The 19,853-nt window shown below is 39.7% G+C and overlaps 1 protein-coding gene across 1 annotated transcript in view; it reads left to right on the forward strand.

Moving 5' to 3' along the window:
* The window catches only part of LOC139748890 (protein regulator of cytokinesis 1-like), a 95,389-nt gene that overhangs the window by 35,366 nt on the left and 40,170 nt on the right, over window positions 1–19,853 (forward strand). The window contains exons 7-11 of the mRNA XM_071662253.1: window positions 533–670; window positions 2,652–2,799; window positions 6,433–6,542; window positions 10,297–10,410; window positions 19,655–19,825. Coding sequence (XP_071518354.1) covers window positions 533–670; window positions 2,652–2,799; window positions 6,433–6,542; window positions 10,297–10,410; window positions 19,655–19,825 — 681 coding nt within the window. The remainder of the gene's footprint in view (window positions 1–532; window positions 671–2,651; window positions 2,800–6,432; window positions 6,543–10,296; window positions 10,411–19,654; window positions 19,826–19,853) is intronic.

Consider the following 19,853-nt stretch of genomic DNA (forward strand, 5'->3'; position numbering starts at 1 on the left):
TGCATGGATCTTTCTTATGTTTTCTCTTTTAGAAAATTGAAATACAAGGAGGGGGGGGGGGGCAGTTCAGCCTCCTGTTCCCTCCCCTTTAGTCACCTTCTACAACACGTAAGGAATACTGAGGTAGAATTCTTTCTCCCTACCCCAGGAAGATGAAACTGGCAAAGATGCTAGAATGGATGGTGTTGCAGTTGAATTTATTAGGGAAGGGGGTGACTGTGTTGTTGATTGGTTGGTAAAGATATTCAGTGTATGTATGAATCATGGTGGAGTGACTGAGTGTTGACAGAATGCATGTATATTGCCATTATGTAAAGGCAAGGGGGATAAAGGTGAGTGTTTAAACTGCAAAGGCATAAGTTTGTTGAGTATACATACAATTTAAGTAAGTACCATCTTAGAAAGTTAGATAATGATTCATAGTAATTCACCTGTATTATATTATTTCTAGTTATCCAGGATTTTTGTTGTGATATGTTCTCTATCATAAATGTATTCACTACAACTTTTCATTTAATTACCATTGAATTAGGTAAAGAACAATGAGAAGGAGAGTTTACAACTACAGGAACAGATAAGATGCTTATATGACCGTCTTGGAGTTGATCCAATTGAACGTGATCATTTTCTTGGCACCATATGGGGCTACACTCCATCAACTCTTAAGAAGGTAAGTAGGATATCTTTACTTGAATATGAAAAAATTAGGTCGGTAATTTAGAAAATGTATGGATTGTGTATAAGATGCTTCCTGAGATGATGTAATTTTAAAGTGACTTAAGCCAGGCTGTCTTTGTGTACTACATTTTAATTGCTAAGATCAGTTTTCTCATATACATATGCATTTTCCTAGGGTGATGAATGTAGAATCTTCTCAAAACATTATTACCTCTTTTTTACTTTCCTTCTTGCTCTAGGCTCCTGCACTTGTCTCCTTGTCCTTCCATTCTCCATGTCTCCTTGTCCTTCCATTCTCCATACCTATTTATATTTATTCATAATACTTAATTGCTGTCTCCCGCGTTACGAGGTAGCGCAAGAAAGCAGACAAAAGAATGGCCCAACCCACCCACATACACATATATATACATAAACCTATATACATATATTTATACGTTTCAACATATACATACGCAGACATATACTATTTTTTATTGTACTTAGTCGTTGTCTCCTGCATTAGTGAGGTAGCGCAAGGAAACAGACGAAAGAATGGCTCAACCCACCCACATACATATGTATATACATAAACGCCCACACACGCACTTATACATACCTATACATTTTAATGTATACATACATATACATACATTCAGTCTCTAGCTGTCATGTATAATGCACTGAAACCACAGCTCATTTTCCACATCCAGGCCCCACAAAACTTTCCATGATTTACCATAGGCGCTTTATATGCCCTTGTTCAATCCACTGACATCTCGTCCACCCTGGTATATCACATTGTTCCAACTTGCTCTATTCCTTGCATGCCTTTCACCCTCCTGTATGTTCAGGTCTCGATCTCTCAAAGTCTTTTTCACTCCATCCTTCCACCTCCAATTTGGTCTTCCACTTCTCCTCGTTCCCTCCACCTCTGACACATAAATCCTCTTTGTCAATCTTTCCTCACTCATTCTCTCCATGTGATCAAACCATTTCAATACACCCTCTTCTGCTCTCTCAACCACACTCTTTTTATTACCAAACATCTCTCTTACCCTTTCATTACTTATTCGATCAAACCACCTCACACCACGTCCTCCAGTTTTGGTGGAGGAGGCAATGAGCCTGGTCCCCAGGTGGTAATGGGGAAGGTAAGGAACCTTGTTACTCAGGTATAGGTGGAGGAGTCAAGGATCCTCATTCCATTCCACTCTGGTGTTCCAATGTATGTCTTCTTGTTCTCTTCAGACATTGACTTCACACATTCTTAACTTGCTTGCAAGCATGTCCCCTATGTATATGGCTTTATCTTTTGTTGGAATTAAGTGTGCAGTTTCCTAAGATAAGCTTGTTACTTTGAAGTTATGCATTTGCAAGAAGTTTACTGCTTGAAATGTTTTGTGGTGCAAAAAGAAATTGGAAAACTATGTAACGTTCACATTGATCATTTGCAAAATCAAGGTAATGGCACTTCAAAATGCATGTAAGCATACAAAAAACACATTTGTCATGTGAGCACATAACAAATGAAATGCAACTACTTGAAGTGTGAATTTCAGCATGAAAGTCTTTTATTTATTGTGATAAGAATAAGGAATGACCTGGGGGTTAGATGAAGAACTTTGGGTGTAGGTAGAAAGTGAAGCATGTTGTATTATGGTGGAAGGGACAAGTGGAAAGGGTGGGAAGGATTATTGTCATGAAATGCAGTACATTAAAGTGAATTGAGAAGGAGTAGTTGTAGAGAAGGCAAAAAATTTGGTAGGAAGGTTTGGGTAAGGAGTACATGTAAGAGCTGCAAATACTCTGCCTATTCAAAGATGCATTGTAACAATGACTGCAGTGTTGGCATTTCTTGCAGTGTGAATTGTATTACATTAAATTTATATTGGACTGTAGTGAAAGGTACATTTTACATTCATTACATATGTTCATATTGAAGTTTTAGTTGTTAAATTTGTAACATGATAATGAAGAAGTCCATTTCACAGCTTCGAGAGGAATTGCAGCGCTTAGAGGAATTGAAGAAACAGAACATGGCTCGATTCATCAACCAGTTACGACGTGAATTAGAGATATTATGGGAGAAATGCTACATCAGTGAAAAGGACAGAAATGCTTTTACTCCATATACTTCTGGTATGTAGTTGCAGACTTACTTATTAGCAAATATTTTTAATGAACTGATATTTAGCTTCTTCCTTCAAGACACTCAGGGATTTCATATGTGGTCTTGCGTATAGTTAAATTACTCACCCCCTTATCTTTATCACTGATGCCTGTTCCCTTCTGGAACTCCCTCAAAGGGGTAGCCATGGCAGTAGTCTCCATAACTGATGAACTTCAGTGCTGCTTCTCAGCTTTTAGTGCTCACCCTTAACAGGCCACTGGCAGAGGTCAGGTCTAGTGCAGTGTTATATTGTGAAAACTGTTTACATACCAGTGAATAATAAAGCAATGGCTTATGACCCTAAAGCATCTGCATTGGGTGTACAGAGATTCAAAAAGTGTAAGCATTTAGCTGTTGACATTTGAAGGCAACATTAATTCCTGGCATACTTACAACTCTGCCCTTCATTATTCTTTTAAGGTATCCAGTGTCTACACCACACTCCTCTCTCCCTTATCTCTCCTTCCATATCACCAAACTTACCCAAGATACCTCATGAATACTTAAGTTCTGTCAGCTCTTTTAATCCTCTGCCTCTTCTCTGGTTATGTTTTTTCCTTTATTGTGAAAGTTTTTTATATACTTATTTGTTTCAGTATTTTTTCATCATATTTTATGAGTTAGATAATTTACTCTACTTCTTTATTTACCTTACCATTGATATGTGGCTCTGTATTTCATACTCTTCTCTGGTCAGGTTTTCCCATGATTACAGATGTTTGCTTGTTTTAGTATTTGTAATTTTTCCTGTCTATTTATATTCTGATTTTTTTTTCTTTTTTGTCTATATGTATATATGATTGTGGTTTCCCATGTTAGTGCTGGAGACAGATGAAGATAGGCCTTATTCCCTCGCATCCATTTTCTAGCTGTCTTGTGTAATGCACTGAAACCGCAGCTCCCAGTCCATAACCAGGCACCATTAGCTTTCTCCACAACTACAGAAAAAACAAAAGATATGGTCAGGGAATTTCTTTAATCTACATTCATATTTATACAGACGACTTTAGGCTTGGCTAAAACAAATGAGAAAACTTGACTTTCTGTGGAAAAAAATCCTCAATAAAATTTCATGGTAAATCTTTGCTATCTATCTATATCTCTGACACCAGTTCCCTTCAGGAACCCCCTCAAGGGGGTACCCACAGCAACAGAGCCTCCATAACTAGTGAACTCGTGCTGCTTCTTAGCTTTTAATGCCTCACCCGTAACAGGCCACTGGCAGAGGGCCAGTCTAGCAGTGTTTGCAGAGGCTCCTACCAAATGTTACTACCGACTACTTCTACCTAATATTCTTACCTACTACTTCTGCCTAATGTTTCTACCTAATAGTTCTACCTAAATGTTCCTTCCTACTACATCTATCTATTGGTCCTACCATTTTACCAAAAGGCTGGGCTAGCACATATTACTCACCACAAGAAATCTAGTTACAAAGAATGAGCTGTGTTAGTTAAGTGTTGTCATATGACAGTTGATTTAGATGCAGTGTGGAAGGTTCTATAATCATATGGTGTGGGAGGAAAGCTATTACAAGCAGGAAAGAGTCTTTATCAGTAGAGTAAGGCATGTGTGCAAATAGGCAGAAAGGAGGGTATGTGGCACCAAGGGAAGCAGGGGCTGTGGCAGGAAGATATGGTCACTATGGCTGTGTAATCCATTTATGGATAGGGTGGTGAGAGAACATTCCAAGGGTCTTGGAAATAGGACCAAACAAACATTTTGTTGTGGGCAGGGGGGTCTGGTAGGTGAATCAGTTGTTTGTCAATGACACAGCACTGGTAGCAGATTCAAGTGAGAAACTGCAGAAGCTGGTGTCTGAGTTTGGTAGAATGTGAAAGGAGAAAGTTATAAGTAAATGTAAATAAAAGCAAGTTTATAAGGTCTGGCAGTGAAAAGAGAATTTCATTTGGACCGAGTTAAATGGAGAGAACTTGTAAGATGTACAGTGTTTTAGATACCTGGGAGCTGATCTTCCAAAAGAATCACTCTGTCAGTCATTAATTTCTTAACATTTCTCATGTTATTCTTCACTCTCCTATCTATCAGTCTGTCTATATCTCTGACATCCATTCCCTTTGGGAACTCCCTCAAGGGGTTGCCCATGGCAAAAGAGTCGCCATAATAGCGAACTCCAGTGTCACTTCTTACACTTCAGTGCCCCACCCTTAACAGGCCACCAGGAGAGGGCAACTCTTGTGCAATGTTCTCAGAGGCTCTTACCTTATGTTCATACTGACTATCTCTATCTGTGTTTACCTAATGTTCCAAGCTACTACTACTACTACATGATGCCTTGATTACATGTTCCTACCCACTGCTTGTACCTAATGCTTCTATCTTTTGCTTCCAACATTTTGCCAAAAGGCAGGGCTTGCACATAGCACTCACAAGAAAATCTAGTGATATGTAGAACAAGTGTGAATTAAATCTTACAAGTGTTATGTGAGACAAGGAGATAACATGTTTGTAGAGAATGCCGCCCCTTCCATAATCCAATTATTTACTCTGCTTCTATGGTTACTTTGCTGCCATGTCCACTCCCAGGTATTTAAAACACCTCACATCCCCCAGATTTTCTCCATTCTTACTCTCACCCCATTTAACTTATCCCTCTATCTGTCTATTGATCTATATCCCTGAGGCCTGTTCCCAGCTGGAACTCCCTTAAGAGGTGGCCACTGCATTAGATTCTCCATAACTAGTGAACTCCAATCTTCTGAGCCTTAGTGCCTCACCCTTAACAGGCAGCTGGCAAAGGGTAACTCTAGCATGGTGTTTGCAGAGGCTCCTGCCTAATGTTCCTTCTGACTACTACTACCTAATGTACCACTGGCTAATGTTTCCTCCTAATGCTTCTGTCTGAAATTTCTTACCTAATGTTCTACCTACTGCTTCTACCATCTTGCTAAAAGACAGGGCTAGTGTATAGTACTCACCTCAGGAAAATGTAGAGGTACAAAGAATGAGGTGTGTGGGTTGTGTCGTGAGGTCGTATGTATGAAAAGGAGAGATTGTGTTTGTGGACAGAATGTCAGTAGTCTATGTGTGGGTCAGAATGTCAGGAGTCGGTGTGTGGGTGAGGCAGAAAGAAGACAAATGCCTGGGTCAGAGGATTACAACTTGACAACCACTGAAGTACAGGCTCACTATGCAGGCATCACTAACCCAGCTGATACCCAGGCAGGTAGTACTGGTGATATAACTCCAGGGTTGTTGGCTTTATACCAGTCCTTCTACCCTGCTAAACCTAATAACCTTGCTTTAATCTACATTTACACTTAGCCTCTTCCTTTCAACCACTCTCAGACTCAGTCACTGCTTTTGCAGTTTCTCACTCGAATCTGCTGCCAGTGCTATGTCCTCAGCACACAAGTAGCTAACTTCCTAGGCCCCTTCATCCCTTACATACTTGATACTCTCTCTTCCCTGTAAGACTCATTCATTTACTTTCCTCACCATCCCATCCATAATCAAATTAAACTGCCATGGTGACATCACACACCCTTGCTGCAGACCAGCCATTAGGAATCAGTTGCTATATAAATTACCTTACCCTTGATATATGGTTCACATGTTATGTAAGTTCTCTTCTTTGACAGAGAATTACGTAGAAGAAGTACTTCAGGCTCATGACAAGGAAGTGCAGAGGCTTCAGAAATATTTTGCTGAAAATAAGCACATTTTCTTCAAAATAAAGCAGAGACATGAGGTATGCTATAATGATTAACTCCTAAACAGTGTTTGACATCATTTGATGTATTCTCAGGACACAGAGGCCAGTGTGAATTGTTATATTAGCTAACTGTCTTGCCCCCCAAATTTAGTGGTGCTTTAGTATAGGATTTATCTATCTACCTGTATCTCTGATGCCCATTCCCTTTTGGAACTTTCTCGAGGAGATAGCCACGTCAAAAGAGTCTCCATAACTGGTTAACTCCAATCCTGGTTCTTAGCCTAAAGTGCTTTACCCTTAACAGGCCACTGGTAGAGGGCAACTCTGGTGCAAAAATTTATCAGAGATTTAAAAAAAATATTTAAGTCTTAACAGTATATTTTTAGTTACCCCATGACCAATATCTAATGCAGGCGCTCCAGACTTAAGACCTTTGCAACTTGTAACCATCTGTACATATGACCGGAAAAAAATATATAAATTAAAAAGATATACGTAAATATAAAAATTATGCTTGGTCGTATGTCTGCCAGTGCTAACGGCTGCATGTGTACTATAGTGAATACATCAGGTGATCCTGGCATTGTGTATATCACAGCACCTCTCTCAGTTCTCACTCTCAGTTACCATTCAGTAAGCACGTGTAATTCAAGTAAATCTAAAGAATTTTTGTGCTGTATTAACCTCAAAAGATGATGAGCAAGAGGAAAAACCATCACAGGTTAATAGATCTGGCAAGAAGCTGAGGAAGACGCTTGATTTGGAATTGAAAATGAAGGTAATCACCCAGTATGGAGGAGGAAGAAAAGTTAATGTGATTGCATGTGATCTACAGTTGACTCATTCGACGATTTCCACAATCTTGAAGGACAAAAAAAATACATGAAGCAGTGAATACAATAATAACAAAGCAACGACAAAGGCCCATCCAAGAAATGGAAAAGTTTTTGGTGCTGTGGACGGAAGATCAAATTAAAAAATGTGTACTACTAAGCTTACTAACATTTCAGGATAAAAGAATCCTATACAGGATTACTTTGAGAACTTCACAGTAAGTCATGGTTGGTCCAATGTATTTAAAAGAGGATATAGCTTGCACAGTGTTCAAGTCACAGGTGAAGCAGCAAGTGCTGCCAAAGGAGCTGCTGAAAAGTTCATTGAAAGTTTAGATGAATCAATCCATGAACTCATGAAAAGGTAAGAAGAAACTACAGAATCATATAATAAAGCTGGTTGATGAAAAATGAGATAATCATGATAGAAATTGAATAGGATAAAAGAATGTTATACAGGTATTCAAATTCTACATGCCATGCTGACATACATCCGACTTATGTCCATTTCGAAATCCAACTGGTTGGTTAGAACAGAACTCAGACATATATTGGGGAGCATCCTAAAGAGTTTTGGCATTACCCATGAACATTTTTAAAGGCTCCTGCAGCACAAGGTGGACTCGTTTTGGGTAAGAATTTTTTTACGTGATATATCCTTGCCAAAAGTGATTTTTCACTTGTGATGTAACCTCTTGCAGGCATACCCTGCTAACACCAGTCTTATCAGTTAATACCACATATTCCCTGCCTGTTGCAGATGATGAAGAGCAGGGAGCTGGAAACCCTCCCGTTCTTGTGTTTCAGTATCTAAAAGATGAAACAGGAGCCAAGAGAGGAGTGCACATCTTCCTCAAAGTTCAGGTTAGGGTGTCTGAATGTGTTTGGATGTACCACAAATGAAAAGAAAGGAGAGATAGGTACTGTGTTTGAGGAAAATAACCTGGATGTTCTAGCTCTAGGTAAAACAGAAGCTCAAGGAAAAGGTGGAAGAAAAGCTTGGGAATTTCCAAGGGGTAAAGTCAGGGGCTACTGAAGATCTATGAGCGTGTATGCACAGAAAACATTGTAACCGAGCCAGATCCATTTCAAGGAAGTAAAAGATGGCAAGATAAGTTTCTTTGATTATCAGTAGCAACATAACTTGAGAGTAATGGGAGAATCCACCATTGCTGACCAAAAAGCTGCTGCATGCAATTGTAATTAGGTTGAATATCCAACTGACTGACACTACCAATGATACATATAAAAGTCACTTTCATTGTCAAGGGTTGGGAAGAAAAAAGAATTCTATCATTAGTACCTCTACATCCACTATAATGAGTGGATGATGTGCATATGTGGTCATATGTGCACAGTGACCTTGTGGAAAATATGCATATTGTTGGATGATCTAGGCTGTTGGACAAAACTGCTGGCATTCTCTACAAACATGATATCTCCTTGTCTCACATAACACTTGCAAGATTTAATTCACACTGGTTCTGCATATCACTAGATTTTCTTGTGAGTGCTATGTGCAAGCCCTGCCTTTTGGCAAAATGTTGGAAGCAAAAGATAGAAGCATTAGGTACAAGCAGTGGGTAGGAACATGTAATCAAGGCATCATGTAGTAGTAGTAGCTTGGAACATTAGGTAAACACAGATAGAGATAGTCAGTATGAATATAAGGTAAGAGCCTCTGAGAACATTGCACAAGAGTTGCCCTCTCCTGGTGGCCTGTTAAGGGTGGGGCACTGAAGTGTAAGAAGTGACACTGGAGTTCGCTATTATGGCGACTCTTTTGCCATGGGCAACCCCTTGAGGGAGTTCCCAAAGGGAATGGATGTCAGAGATATAGATAGACTGATAGATAGGAGAGTGAAGAATAACATGAGAAATGTTAAGAAATTAATGACTGACAGAGTGATTCTTTTGGAAGATCAGCTCCCAGGTATCTAAAACACTGTACATCTTACAAGTTCTCTCCATTTAACTCGGTCCAAATGAAATTCTCTTTTCACTGCCAGACCTTATAAACTTGCTTTTATTTACATTTACTTATAACTTTCTCCTTTCACATTCTACCAAACTCAGACACCAGCTTCTGCAGTTTCTCACTTGAATCTGCTACCAGTGCTGTGTCATTGACAAACAACTGATTCACCTACCAGACCCCCCTGCCCACAACAAAATGTTTGTTTGGTCCTATTTCCAAGACCCTTGGAATGTTCTCTCACCACCCTATCCATAAATGGATTACACAGCCATAGTGACCATATCTCCCTGCCACAGCCCCTGCTTCCCTTGGTGCCACATACCCTCCTTTCTGCCTATTTGCACACATGCCTTACTCTACTGATAAAGACTCCTTCCTGCTTGTAATAGCTTTCCTCCCACACCATATGATTATAGAACCTTCCACACTGCATCTAAATCAACTGTCATATGACAACACTTAACTAACACAGCTCATTCTTTGTAACTAGATTTCTTGTGGTGAGTAATATGTGCTAGCCCAGCCTTTTGGTAAAATGGTAGGACCAATAGATAGATGTAGTAGGAAGGAACATTTAGGTAGAACTATTAGGTAGAAACATTAGGCAGAAGTAGTAGGTAAGAATATTAGGTAGAAGTAGTCGGTAGTAACATTTGGTAGGAGCCTCTGCAAACACTGCTAGACTGGCCCTCTGCCAGTGGCCTGTTACGGGTGAGGCATTAAAAGCTAAGAAGCAGCACGAGTTCACTAGTTATGGAGGCTCTGTTGCTGTGGGTACCCCCTTGAGGGGGTTCCTGAAGGGAACTGGTGTCAGAGATAAAGATAGGTAGCAAAGATTTACCATGAAATTTTATTGAGGATCTTTTTTCCACAGAAAGTCAAGTTTTCTCATTTGTTTTAGCCAAGCTTAAAGTCGTCTGTATAAATATGAATGTAGATTAAAGAAATTCCCTGACCATATCTTTTGCTTTTTCTGTAGTTGTGGAGAAAGCTAATGGAATTGGAAGAAAGAGCTAATGACCCAAATAGGCTGTTCGGTAACCGTGGCTGTTCCCTGCTACAAGAAGAAAAAGAAAGAAAGCGTGTCAAGAATGTAAGTTTGAATATTGTTAGCATTGTAAAACATATAATAACTTTTGTGAGAAAGATGGCTACATCTTTCTTCCTTCTTTTATCATTTGATGTTACACATTTTTTTAACTTTTTTAATTAAATTTAGAGTTTCATAATTTCTTGAAACATTTAGAATTATTTGCAGCTTTTTATTTTCAGTGTGTCTTTCTTGCTCTCTCATTCACAAACTGTTTTTCTCACACTCCTTATATCCCTCCTGAATTCATTTGAAGTAGCAAAACGAAACATTAGATGTAAGATTCTAGATGCATTGAGGAATGTGTGGAAAGAGGGGTTGTTATCCTGGAGGGAAAAAATGGTCATGTTTGAAAGTATAGTAGTCCTAGCAGTATTAGATGGATGCTAGGTATTGGCTGTGGAGGAGGATATGTGAAGGAGAGTGGAAGTGTTGAAAATGAAATGTTTAAGGACAATATTTGTGGTGTGAGTAGGTTTGATCTAGTAGGTAATAAAAGGATATAAGAGTGAAGTTTGGTAATAAAAAAGTGTGGTTGAGAGAGCTGAAGAGGGTGCACTAAAATGGTTTGGACACACGGAGAGAATGAATGAGGAGAGGTTGATGAAGATGATATACGTGCCAGAAATGCAGGGAATAAGGAGAAGGGGGAACCAAAACAGAGATGGAAGAATGTAGGGGAAAAGGTATTGAATGATTGAAGATTAAACATGCAGGAGGGTGAAAAGCATACATGGGATAGGAGTGAATGGGAACAATATGATATACAGGGGTCGACTTGTTGTCCATGGACTGGACTAGGGCATGTGAAGCAGCCGATTTAAAACATGAAAATTTCTGTGGGTTCTGGTTGTTGATAGAGAGCTGTGGTTTCAGTGCATTGCAAGTAGCAGCCAGAGATTAGATGTGAGTAAATGTGGCCTTTGTTTGTCTGTTCCTGGTGCTACCTCACTGATGCGTGAAACAGCGACCAAGTTATGTAAATAAAAGGAAGATGGATCAAGGAATTTTTGACAAATAGAAACTCGTAGTACAACCATGTCAAGTGAAGATTACTTAATGGGTGTTTTACTTGGAAGAGTGTTAACCTTAATACTGCTTATAATAATGATACTTTTATTAGATACAGACAATGAAACAATGTCAGGGACAAGAGAGTGATGAGAGTGAGTGAGTGAGTGTAGAAAGGAGACTTGTGTGAAGAAATATTTAGAGATTGAATGTAGAATGGGAAACGGTGAGAATAGATGAAGTAAGAGGAGTGGGTGAGGAATGGGAGGTATTTAAGGAAGTGGTGATGGCATGTGGAAGGGATGCATGTGGCATCCAAAAGATGGGAGGTGTATAGATTAGAAAGGGTAGTGAGTGGTGGGATGAAGAAGTAAAGTTGCTGAAGACAGAGAAAAGAGAGGGATCTTGGTGCTGCTTGCAGGGAAAAAGTACAAATGGTAGGGAGATGTGTAAGAGAAAGCAGCAAGAGGAAGGTGCAGGGATTGAAAAAGAGGGTGAATGAAAGTTAGGGTGAGAGAATATCATTGAACTTTAGGGAAAATGAGATGAATTAGAAAGAGCTGAATTACAGTAAACCCTTGATCTAACAGACTAATTGGGGGAGGGAGCTCCGTCAGTGCCAAAAGTCTGTTGAATCAAATGCGGCGTATGGACCATCTTTTAATACAATATCCGTTCACATGCTTTCTTTTAGTTCCTCTATCACTTGATGCCATTTTGAATTGTAAGGATTGCAAAATTATTCATTAGAAAAAGTCACAATTCTCTGTATACAGCCTAACTGCAAGATAGTTGAGGCAGACTGAGACCGAAACAAAGCGAGTATACCCCACACTACCACAAACAAGTGTGATATGAAATGCACTTGGTGCAGCATATGAGTTTTTTCTTTTTAATGTTTTAGATTAATTTTTTTTATTTTTGCTTTGTCACTGTCTCCCGCGTTAGCGAGGTAGCTCAAGGAAACAGACGAAAGAATGGCCCAACCCACCCACATACACATGTATATACATTTTCGTCCACACACACAAATATACGTACCTATACATCAACGTATACATATATATACACACACAGACATATACATATATACACATGTACATAACTCATACTGTCTGCTTTTATTCATTCCCATCACCACCCCGCCACACATGAAATAACAACCCCCTCCCCCCGCATGTGCGCGAGGTAGCGCTAGGAAAAGACAACAAAGTCCACATTCGTTCACGCTCAGTCTCTAGCTGTCATGTATAATGCACCCAGTCCGTTAGAGCCATAATCCATTATATTGATTACCATTAAATCGAGGGGTTGCTGTAATGTATGAAAGACAAGAAAACGAATGGGAGCATTGGTGAGGGTGCAAATGGGAAAGAGATAGCAGGTAGTGATGAAGTTAGGAGGAGGTGGAGTGAGTACTTTGAAGGGTTGTTAAATGTGTTTGATGATATAATGGCAGATGTAAGGTGATTTGGTCAGGGTGGTATGGGAAGTGAGAGAATCATGGAAAGTGGTTTGGTGAAGAGAAAAGAGATGGTGATGCCATTGCTTAAGATGAAATGCGGCAAGGCGGTTGGAGAGGTTGGTATTGCAGATGAATATATTAGAAAAGGGGGTGAATGTGTCGTTGATTGGTTGGTAAAGATATTCAGTGTATGAATGGATCATGGTGAGGTGCCTGAGGATTGGCAGAATTCGCTGTACAAAGGCAAGGGAGATAAAGTTGAGTGTGGTAGATAGTATTTGGTAGGAAGCCAATGACCAGGTAGGTATATTACCAGTACTACCAGCCTGGGCATCAGGAGAGTTGGTGACATCTGCTTAGTGAGCCAATTTAGTGGTTGTCAAGTTGCACTCCTCTGACCTAGCTAGTTGTCTTTTCTTTTTGCCTCGCTAACATAATTACTACTGGTATTTTGTCCACAAACATACAGTCTCTCTCTTTGTCATATGTAACACTTGACAATGCTCAACTCACGCAGCTCATTCTTCGTAACTATATTTTCCTGCGGTGAGCCTATGCCCTAGCCATGCCTTTTGGCAAATTGATAGGAGCAGTAAATAGAATTAGTAGGTAGAAATATTTAGGCAGGATTATTAGGTAGAAACATTAGGTTGAGGTAGGAGCATTAGATAATAGTAGTCATTAGGAGCAATATATGAACCTGTGCAAACACTGCACTAGAATTGCCAGTGGCCTGTTAAGGGTGAGGCACTAAAGACTAAGAAGCAGCAATGGAGTTCTTTAGTTATGGAGACTTTGTTGCCTTGGCAACCCCTTTGAGAGTTCCAATTGGAACAAGCATCAGAGATATAGATAGATAAGGGTGAGCGTTCAAGCTACAGAGGTGTAAGTTTGTTGAGTATACCTAGTAAGTTGAATAGGAAGGTATTGATCAAGAGGATGAAGGCCATTACACAGCATCAGATTGGAGAGGAGCAGTGTGGTTTCAGAAGTGGTAGATGTGTGGATCAGGTGTTTACTTTAAAGAATGTGAGGAATACTTAGAAAAGCAGATTGATTTGTATGTGGCATTTATGGATCTGGGAAAGGGTTGACAGAGATGCTTTGTGGAAGGTTTTAAGAATATTTGGTGAGGAAGGGAAACTGCTAAAAATTGTGAAATGTTTTTTCAAGGGTGTAAGATGTGTGCTTGAGTAGGAAGAGAGGAGTGAATCATTCCCTGTAAAGGTTGATCTGTGTCAGTGGTATGTGATATCACCATGGTTGTTTAAATTGTTTGTAGGAGGGATGGTGAGGGAGGTAAATGCATGTCTTGGAGAGAGGGGCAAGTATGCAGTCTGTTGGGGTTAAATGACATGGGAAGTGAGTCATTTGTTTGCTGATGTTGCAGCATTGGTGACTGATTCAAATGAGAAACTGCAGAAGTTGGTGATTGAGTTTGGAAGAGTGTGAAAGGAGAGTTGCAAATGACTGTGAATAAAAGCAAAGTTAATAGGTACAGCAGGGTTGAGGAACGAGCTAGTTGAGATGTAAGTTTGAATGGAGAAAAATTGGAGGAAATGAAGTGTTTTTGATATCTGGGAGAGGAGATGGGACTGAATGGAACCATGGAAGTGGAAATATGCCACAGGATGGGGGAGGTGGGGAAAGATTCTGGGAGTGCTGAAGAATATGTAGAAAGAGAGAACATAATCTGGGAGGGCAAAATGGGTATGTTTAAAGGAATAGTAGTCCTATCCATCTATCTAGTCTATCTATCCATCTGTCTATCTACCTACCTATCTATATCTATGATGCCTAGTCCAATTGGGAGTCCCTCAAAGGGTTGCCCATGGCAATAGAGTCTCCGTAACTAGTGAACTCCATTGCCACTTTTTAACTTTTTGTGCCACACTCTTATCAGGCCACTGGCTAAGGGCAACTCTAGTGCATTGTTTGCTGAGGCTCTTAGCTCAGCTCCTACCACTTCTGTCTAATGCTCCTCCCAACTACTGCTACCTATTATTTCTACAGTTGTCATAACAATGTTATATAGATGCTTGGCATTCACCCTTCCTCCTTGTGTGGACCAAGGTAGATGTGTTGGCAATGAAATGTTTGGAGACTATGTGATGTGAGGTGGTTTGATCAAGTAAGTAATGAAAAGGTACAAAAGATGTGTGGTAATAAAAAAAATGTGGTTGAGAGAGCTGAAGAGTGTGTTGAATTGGTGTAGACATATGGAGAGAATGAGTGAGGAAAGGTTAACAAAGAGGATATGTGTGTCAGAAGTGGAGGGGACAAGGAGACCAAACTGAAGATGGAAAGATGGAGTGAAAAAGATTTTGAGCAATCATGGCCTAAACATGCAGGACAGTGGAAGGAATGTACTAAATGGAATGAATTGGAATGATGATGTAAACTAGGGCCAACTTCTGTCAATGGACTGGACCAGGCCATATTAAACATCAGGGGTAAACATTGGAAAAGTTTGTGGGTCTAGATGTAGATATGGAGCTGTGGTTTTGGTTTTTACACATAACAGCTTGTGTGGATGCAAGCGATTATAACCTTTCTTTGTTTCCTTATGCTACTTCACTGACACAAGTAGGGGTGATCAGGAGTGGAGGAGAAAAGAATGTATATTTTATCATATTTTTTCTTTCATGCATTTGTGCTGTTTCCTTGTTTCCTGAGGGGCAGGGTTGCAGGAATATGTGTGTGTGTGTGTGTGTGTGTGTGTGTGTGTGTGTGTGCGTGTATTACAATCATTACTATATAATTATACTTGATTGCCATTTCCCATGTTAGCAAGGTAGTTCCAGGAAACAGTCTAAGAAAGACCTGTCCACTCATATTTGCACGTATATACATACGACATACATACATGTACATATACACATTTACATGTATATACATACATACGCATACATATATACACATGTATGTATTCATACTTGCTCACCCTCTTCCATTCCCAATGCTGCCCCTCCCCACAGGAAACAATATCGCCACACCCTGCATCAGCAAGTTAGCGCCAGGAAACATGAAAAAAAGGCCACATCAGCTCACACTCTTTCTCTAGCTGTCATGTGTAATGCACTGAAACCACAGCTTCCTGTCCACATCCAGGCCCCATGGTTTATTCCAGACATTTCACGTACCCTGGTTCAGTCCATTGACAGCATATTGACCCCAGTATAGTACATCATTCCAGTTCACTCTATTCTGTGCACATCTCTCGCCCTTCTGCATGTTCAGGCCCTGATCGCTCAAAATCTTTTTCACTCCATCCTTCCACCTCCAATTTGGTCTCCTGCTTCTCCTTGTTCCCTACACCTCAGACACATGCTCTTTATCATCCTTTTCTCTTTCATTCTCTCCATATGACCACCCCATTTCAACACCCTTTTCTCCTTTCTCAACCACACTATTACCACACGTCTCTCTTACCCCTTCATTGCTTACTTGATCAAACCACCTCACCCCATATTATTCTTAAACATTTGATTTCCAACACATCCACCCTCCTCTGCACAACCCTGTCTATAGCCCATGCCTTGCAACCATGCATATCGTTGGAACTACTATTCCTTCAAACATGCCCATTTTTGCTCTCAAAGATAACATTCTCTCTCTTTCCACACATTCTTCATCATTCCCAGAACCTTTTCTCCATCCCCACCATGTGACTCACTTCCACTTTCATGGTTTCATTCAATGGCAATTCCACTCCCAAATATCTAAAACACTTTGTTTCCTCCAATTTTTTTTCCTTAAAACTTACATCCCAAGTAACTTGTCCCTTAATCCTGCTGAACCTAATAATCTTGCTCTTTTTCACATTTACTCTCAACTTTCTCCTTTCACACACTTTTCCAAACTCATTGGCCACCTTCTGAAGTTTCTCTCTTGAGGCAGCCACCTGTTCTGTATCAGTGACAAACAACAATTTACTCCTTTAGGATAAGATTGTAAGCCATATAAAGGACCATTACCAAACAAATGACTTTCAGCATGGTTTTCATGAAATTGTCCTTGTCAGACAAATCTTTGATTTCTTTAATGATATCATCATCATTTAATGATATGATCAGCATGTATGATGAAAATAAAGCTGTTGAAGTCATTCATCTAGACTTTCAAAAAGCAATTGATATTCGATAGGGAATGGTTGAATTCCTACCATATGGATGATGGGGTAGATTAAGGCCTTCATGTTCTTCATTCTCAATGATCTAGAGCAAATTATCTCTCCCTTACCCATATTCCTGATTGCTGTGACCACTTCCCTAATATTCTGGATCTGTTTTTAACCTCTAATCCTTCCTGCTGTAACTACACAATCTTGACTCCAATTGGTTGATCTAGCCATAGTCTCATTCATAAATGTATCGGTTTTAATGTCACTTCCCCTTCCAGCAGCTGCCTTCTAAACATAGATATTGGCACTACAGCAAAGCTGACTGGAATAACTTAAAGAAAATTCTTTTTTGACTTTTCCTGGGTAATTTACTGTCCCTTATGTGGTGATGCCTTTGACTCTGCCAAATGCATACTAGAGGTTGTTGCATGAATGGAAGCATCTATAACCTCTTCCTCCAAGATGACATCTTCCAAACATTGGTTCAACCATTCTTGTTCTGATGCCATTCAGGCTAGGGATCAGACTTATTTGGCTTGTGAAAACTCTCCTTCCTTTGACTCCCACCCAGTATTTATCACTACCCATAATCATTGCAAGTATATGTGAGGCAAAGCGTTCCTTTATTCATAGGAGTTGTGAAAACCTCTCCTCGTCAATGACGGATAGGTCTTTCTGGTTTTCAGCTAAGGGTGTTGCTAACAAACTGTGTTGCCCTACCTTGACTTTTGTTGTCTGTGGTACAATAGTTGTGTCTCCCACAGACAAAACAACTCGCTTTGTTCCCTGTTTCGTCTCTAACTCTTAATTTGATCATTCTTATATTCCTTCACCCCCTTATGCTCCTCTTACTAATCCTATGGCCCCTTCCTGTAATCTTTTTTTGAACTCTCCAAAAAGTGCTTTTCTCTCTGGACACAAGCAAGGCAAGTGGTTCTCATAGCATCTATCCTCATGTATTGAAAGAGTGTGCCCCTGAACTAGCACCTTTGCTTGCTTGTCTATTCTGTTTCTGTTTAAAAACCAGAACTTTTCCTTCTCACTGGAGTGTCTGTTTAGAAACCAGAACTTTTTCTCTTTGGAAATGTGTTGTGACATCCCATTCTTAAGAGAAATGACCATTCTTACCTCTTTATCATCCTGTTACTCTGACATTTACCATTTCCAAAGTCTTAGAATCCCTCCTCAACTCCTGTATCCTCAGACATCTTGAATCTGTCTTATTTCTTATCACCAGCATGGCTTCCATAATGCAAGATCCACTGTTGATATTCTTTTGATCTCAATGATATCTGTTCATCATCCTTGAAAGATTTCCGGAAATCCTATACAGTTGTCCTTGACATGCCCCAAGCTTTTATCAAAATGTGGCATCGGGGTCTCCATTCTAAGCTCCACTCTTTTGGCCTATCTTCCTCATTTTGCTTCCTCTTATTTAGCATCCGTTCTGGCCAATCTGTTACCATGGTTGTTGATGAATTAGCCTCACCTGCTTTCTCCATCAACAGCTGTGTCTCTCAAGGCTATGTCCTGTCTCTCTTACATTTTTCTCTTTTTTGTCAATGATTTCTCTCTTTTATAAATAACAAAATGCACTCAAGTAGACACCTCACTGCATTCATCCACATCCTTCAATTTTGCTCCTTTTCTCACTCAATCTTGTCTCAACAAAACTTCCTCAATAAACAAAGACTTGGATAAGATATCTCAGTGGGGTAGGCAATGTCTGGATGTTTGATGCCTCCAAGAACCAGTTTCTATCCATTGCTCAATCTAAGATTCCTCACAACTTTCCTCTCTCCTTTGACATTTCTTTAATTCCATCTCTTGACTTAGCGAACATAGCTAAGCCTGCCTCTTAAGAAACTGGGAGTCCAGTTTAGATATCTAAATCTCATTTCTTTTGAACAGTTGCTTCCTTTGTATATTTATACATTTATTTCTGTCTTTATATGGAGTACTGCTCTTACATCTGGAGTGGTTCTAGATCTGCATTGTTACTTAACGGAGTTGAATCGAAAACTGTTTGACTTATAAACTCTCCCGGGCTAACTTCCAAATTTGATGTGCTTGCCCTATACCACAATATTAATTCACTTTCCATCCCCTGTAAGTATTACTTGGTTTTTGCTCCTGAGAGCTGGCTGCTTATTTGTCCCCACCATTAGCTAGACCATACAGTGCTTAGCAAGCTGCTTCATCACATGACTACTGTGTGGCCATTGGCAACTCAAGGGTATGCTGTTTTGATAATGGATTCTTTCTGTATACCTTGAAGAAACTTTAGAACTCTTGACCTGCTTATGTCTTTCCCACTATAAGTTTTTCATTTCCTCCAAAATTTGTAAATACTTTCCCTAGCCTCTTCTTTTCCCCCTACACTAGCAGACTTTAGTTCATGACTGAAGCCTCCCATGTTAAAAGAAAAAATCCATGTCAAAGGATACCAACTAAAGTCACATGGAATAGCTGGGTTGTATCTTGGTGGTTAGGAAATTGGTTGAATGGTCATAATCACAGGGTTGTGATTAATGGTCAAGCCTCAGAATGGTTAAACATGAATGGTTTACCACAAGGATCAGTCTAAGGAATGATTCTCTTTATCTTGTATATTAATGATTCTGATAAGGAGCTATATTGTATGTAAGGTATTGAAATTTGCAGATGATACAAAGTTAGGGAATCGATCTGCAACAGAAATTGAACGTCAGCAGCTTCAGACGGAAATAGACAAACTGATGGACTGGGCTCACAAGTGGCAAATTAATTTTGATATCGATAAGTGCAAGGTTTTACAGGTCGAGAGTGAAAATAGAAAGGCATTGAACTGCAAAAGGTAAATGAGGA

This window comes from Panulirus ornatus, chromosome 6, assembly GCF_036320965.1.
Source record: "Panulirus ornatus isolate Po-2019 chromosome 6, ASM3632096v1, whole genome shotgun sequence".
Lineage (NCBI taxonomy): Eukaryota > Metazoa > Arthropoda > Malacostraca > Decapoda > Palinuridae > Panulirus > Panulirus ornatus.